Source organism: Patella vulgata, chromosome 3 (assembly GCF_932274485.2).
Source record: "Patella vulgata chromosome 3, xgPatVulg1.2, whole genome shotgun sequence".
In the NCBI taxonomy this organism is placed as follows: domain Eukaryota; kingdom Metazoa; phylum Mollusca; class Gastropoda; family Patellidae; genus Patella; species Patella vulgata.
The window spans coordinates 1,279,935-1,285,641 of NC_065881.2; the positions used below are offsets into that span (position 1 = coordinate 1,279,935).

General features: G+C 34.7%; 1 protein-coding gene across 1 annotated transcript; it reads left to right on the forward strand.

Moving 5' to 3' along the window:
* The first annotated feature begins 221 nt into the window (after positions 1-221).
* LOC126816822 (uncharacterized) lies at positions 222-4,839 on the forward strand. Its single transcript, XM_050543569.2, has one exon. The coding sequence runs from the start codon at positions 888-890 to the stop codon at positions 1,887-1,889; it is 1,002 nt and encodes a 333-aa protein (XP_050399526.1). The 5' UTR covers positions 222-887; the 3' UTR covers positions 1,890-4,839.
* Positions 4,840-5,707: the final 868 nt, after the last annotated feature.

The following is a 5,707-nucleotide window of genomic DNA, read 5'->3' on the forward strand; positions in this document are numbered from 1 at the left end:
TTGTAGGTTGGGCGTGTTATTAAATATTTAAATAACATTTGAAACCAACATAAAGACCTGCAATGAGCAGATTTAGCTTATATATAATATATCTTTAATATGAAGCAAGCCCCGCCCAGTTTATCACTAATGCTGGTTTTCCCCAAGCTACTTTACAACTTCCCGTAGCGTTTATCAATCAGCCCAGACAGCGTGTATTTACATTAGTGTGCATCATATAGTACAACACACAGCCAGGGTTGCTATTCGCCAACATATTATCTGTTTGGTCAGGTGACACGTGGGGATATTATTATATTAATTGGATCTATTACATGATTGAATTAGTCGAGTCTCAAACTTCTAGACATTGAACAACCAAGTGTGTGTCAAACTTTTAGACATAGAACGACCAAATGTGTGTTAATATTGTATAGTTCCAGGTTTAATATTTGGACGGATTACTTCTGACTTTGGGTCATCCTTAGAAACCAGGGTTTGTTTGTTTCCAGATAACTTTTCTATAGTTTTTGGTGTTTTTGTTGGACTTCTAGTTTAATAGTATATAAGGTTTGTCGCTGGACATTGTGTTACTTCCATTGAGGATTCTTTTTTAAAAAAAACAAGCGATCTTGAAGAAACAGTGAATTGCTGGGACAGACTGACTTCTGATAACTCGATGGACATGGTGTATCATGAACGTTAACGAGACGGCTCTGCCTCAAAAGAACTCAACTGTTTGACCAGAATATAATTTTTGTTCCATATATGTCGTCTAAAGGAAATCAACTTTTCCAATTTTTAAAATGTTTCCAAACTTAATTCTTAGATTTGAGGTATTTTGATCACACTATTTGAATCAAGAAAGAATATCCTGTCATAGTATCAGACCCTATCCGTGTTTAATTATGATGGAACTGATTTCTAACGCCACGTATCATACGGATCCGGACAGTAACAACAACTCCTACCATGTCGAGTTTGGTTTTCGTAAATGGCAAAAAGGGTACACCACTAAAGCCTTTAAAGGTATACTGAAAGGTTCGGGGGAACGCCGAGAGAGTAAAATACTGGTGAAGGCTTTCCGCGACAAACCAGGGAGTTCCACGAGATGTGAAAATGAACTCAAAAAACACCTGAAAGGGCAGGAATTAATGCAGGCCTTCAACGAAAAGTTTCCCGAAGCGTTGAAAATGTCCGTGACATGGGCTACCAAGTCGTCAATAGAAAATGCTGCTCTTTTTCACAGCGGTCGAAGATTGAAAGAAAACGAACACGTTATCGTTGAAGAAGTCATCAGGGAGAAATTTAAATATTTCGTGGATCCCCATTTCAGACGGCTTCAAAAAACACCAAAAGATTTACAGACTTTAATGCATTTTAGTTACGACTTCACCGGTGGTCAGATGGTGCTGTCGGGGCTGAAAGGTGCCAGGACTTCTGATGGTTTCAAGTTTACCCTCCCCACCATCCACAGTATGAACGGTGCTTTCGGAGAAAAGGATGAAGGAGAACGGGGAATTGAGAAATGTTTCGAAAATCACGTGTGCAATGCTGTGTGTGCGCGTTGGTTGCGGCCAGACTCTGATGCAGTGGTCGAGCAACGACCTAGGGCTCCGAGCGCTCCATACGATCCGGAAATGTTGGACGGATTTCCTGGACAGCCTCCACCCTATACACCATCCCCTGAAGTTTTCTCGGACACTAAATTAAATTTCAGCAATGGGCAGATCCCATATAATGTTTGTCTGGAGCAGACGTTTCAAGAGGGCCAATGGCGTTTCCCGCCCATCTGCAATAATAACAGTGAGCAGAAGACAATGTTCGGTCCAGTATACTATGGTCAGAATTATTTCGGACTTGATTCAGTACATAATAATCGTAATGATGAGGTTTTCATGGATTCGTAGCAACTGTTCAGTTTACCTTAAACCATACCAGCATCAGTTTAAAGAAACCTCTGCTTTTGGTGTGCCTGTGTTCTTCCCTGGTTAATCTCAGCATTTTGTCTCATTGATATCTTCCATCACTGGAAGTGGGAAGGAAAACTGTGAGTTTGTCTAACTAAAAACTATGCGTTTATTCCAACCAACTTGTGTTAATATTTTATGATTGTATTGAGTAGAATTTCAGCTTGTTGAAGATGTTGTGCTAACACACCATTTTATAACTTGTGTATAATTATTGCACCATTATACAATATATCTAGTTCTATAATAAATTAGGGAAATATATTTTTGAGAATTTGATATTTTATTTGGCATAAATCATTAATTTTTTAAGTTTAGAATATTTATTGCACTAAAGTTATTAGTCATAATTATGTTTCCCGTTCAAACGATTCTGATCATATGTTTACTTGATTTGAATTTTATATTAAATTTTGCAAGAATTATGAATATTAATTTATTAAGTTTAAAATATTTATTGCACAAAAGTTCTTAGTCATTATTATGTCTCCCGTTCTAACGATTTTGGTCATGCTCTGGGGTTTTTTCGTCTTCAGGAATTGTTTATATGATTATTCTATATCTAAATGTTTATTTTCATATGGATGTCATATTAAATTTTGCAAGAATCGTGAATATTAAGTTTCTCGTTCTGCGTATTGATCATGTTTCTCGATATATTTTTCTGGTTCTAAATATGTTAGTCGTGTTTCTGTCTTTATGGCCGTCTCAAAATTTCAACATTTGCGTCCTAACAATTAAATTGCAGATAGATCTGGAACCACTCACCTGCCCAGATAGGTCTGGAACCACCCACCTGCCCCGATCGATCTGGAATCACCCACCTACCCAGATAAATCTGGAACCACCCACCTGCCCAGAGTAAGAAAATGTGGACGTATTTCCATCCATGGTACAGCATTTAATTTATCATCTTCTATCAGCAAACTCGTTCAACCCACGCCCACCAAGTTCCGTGGTTTAATCGTGTATACGCAAGTATTGAAATTTAGAGATAGTCTCTTAAACATACATTATGCAAGAGCTAAATCTGCCTATTGTAGATCTTTCTTTAGGACTGAAATGTTTTCTAAATTATTAATTAGACATTAATTAACTTATCAAGACCATAATCAACTCTCGATGGCTTCGGATTTCTCCGATATTAAATAGATTAGAATAGTTCAGCCATTTTTTGATGTAAGCTAAAAATGAAGGATCGAGACTTAGCTTCGAACAACCAGTACGTTGGTTGAAATTATTTCACACGTCCTGTTAAACCTTCAAAGGCTAATATCGTCGCTCGCAATAGAGTAAATTGAATGAAATTTTCAAATTATTCATTTTAGATTATCTATTTTCGAACTATTATAGCACGAATGGATAGATCTTTACCTAAATCTTACATTAAATATATCGTCTGCAAAACGAAAGTCGTATTATTAAGATATTTCTGATTTACCCTTAAAACATTATAAATATTTAAAAGAAAAAAAATCTTTATTCTGTTCTTTTAAAATACCAACAAGAAACCAAACCCAAAGTGACTTCTAGTTATTATACACGCTAGTTTATGAAGTTTGTCAATCAGGAGAAGTCCTCAAGATCTTAGACCTGTTTCACGAAATTTTAACTAAGATAAAGCTTATAGATAAATTACAAAAAGTACAGAATACTGCGGCTAGACTTGTTAGTTTTACTAAGAAATGTGACGATATAACTCCTGTTTTATATAATTTACACTGGTTACCTGTTAAATATCGAATTGATTTTAAGATTTTATTACTTACTTTTAAATGTTTAAATAATTTAGCTCCTGTTTACCTCTCAGATCTTGTAGAACTTTATACACCTGGCCGAACATTACGTACATCAGATCAACTACTTTTAAAGCCCAAAACTGTTCAACTAGTCTCTTATGGTCAGCGCTCTTTTAGTTATCAAGCACCTGTTTTATGGAATAATCTACCATTTAGTTTAAGATGTTGTACATCTCTATATTCTTTTAAAAAAACAACTTAAAACACATTTATTTAATCAGGCTTTTAACTGACTCTGTATACAATCGTTAACATGCCCATAATCTTGTTGTTTATGTGTGATTTACATTGTCACTTTGTAAAGTGCCCCTGAACATGTTATATGAAAGGGTGCACTATAAATATGCTGTAATAATAATAATAATAATAAAGTCCAAATTTTAGTAATTTGATTGGATAATATTAGATTGATTTTAGTGCTTAGCCAATCAAAATTGAAGTATCTACTAAAATTTGGATTTTATCTTTAATTAAGATTTCGCAAAACAGGGCCCTGATACATGATCAAATCGGTTTTACAATGAACCTATCAGTTGCTCTCGGTTCTATTCAGTAACTGCTGATAGTTTAAGAGCTATAATTTTCTTTTAATTTTTGGGGTAATTCAAATAGGATTTAATACACACAACGGATTGAAATAGAAAATTGTCTACTCGAATTTCTTTAAGAAACTGATACAAATTACGGGCTGTTTATACCGGATGATAGCAATTAATACAAGTATGAATATAGGAAATACACAGCGGCCTTCACTGGTCATAGTTTCATTATAAAATTGTTAAAACAAAGAAATTAATCAAAGATCCCATATTAATATTGCTTTATATACTAATAAATACATCGGAACACATTAATTTAATGTCGCAGTTCAGTGACCTACGCCATGACACATTTCTTGCCAATATGGAAGCCACCCTCTGATATATACACAATAGCGTCATGCAGCACATTGACTTAAGTAGACGGCCTTAGAGTGCGTATGTAAAACACAGAAAAACAGACCCGTACTAATATAACGCCTTTCCTTTCTGCACCGTCCGGGTATTATTGTGGAGACGTTATCTAAATTACATGTTAGTTTTTCTGTCTAACCTCGTGGGTTTTCTCCGGGTCCTAACCATATGTTAGTCCCGAAATGACCTAGTTTGTGTCGAGTGGACGTTAAACACCATTTCTCTCTCTAGATAAAATAACCCGACAGGAAATAAAATCCTGATTAGATTTTAGGTTCGTTTCTTTTCGTTTTTTTTTAAATATAATTTTTGAGCTCTTCCAGGGTAGAATTAAAACAATAAAACAAATCAAACGAAACGAAACGAAATGAAATTGTAATTGTAAAATAAATCGATCTGGTGTCTATAATTCACATTTCAACAATTAGTATGCCTCCTCCACCCCCTAATAATATTAAAGGAATTTGGTCACTTTTAAAGTGTTATTTGTTACCGGTGAAATGTTATTCCATGCTTAAGATCTATATTTGCTTTTTTTTATTTATTTTTGTTTGTTAAATTATTTCTATTCTTCTTGTGCATTGTTTTGTTTGTTAAATTATATTTTTTATACATATTGTGTATTGCAAATATACAAATAATACAAAAAATACTATTTGTTTCTTTTTTTAAATTTGTACCAATTTTAATCTGATTCAAATACAGATCTATATTTCGTTTCGGTTTTTTACATGAAGATCTGATCGGTTGTGGCGATAGGTCGAGTCAGAGGTCATACGAGCGGCTTTTGACCCTATGACGTCAGACATTTGATTAACCAAACAGCATTGATGTTACCAGTGGATTACCCACAGTTCCGTGAAAAACACGCCTAAAGCTCGCCCAGACCGTTTCATTGGCTAATTCCTCACACGATTCAGAACACATCAATGATAACAACTCTTCCAGATCCTAGTGTAGTAAAGACAAGTAAAACGAAATTTTAAACTATAAAAACAAAACGAAA

Coding starts and splice junctions, on each gene's coding strand:
- LOC126816822 (XM_050543569.2), top strand. CDS start 888: ATGATGGAACTGATTTCTAACGCCACGTATCATACGGATCCGGACAGT.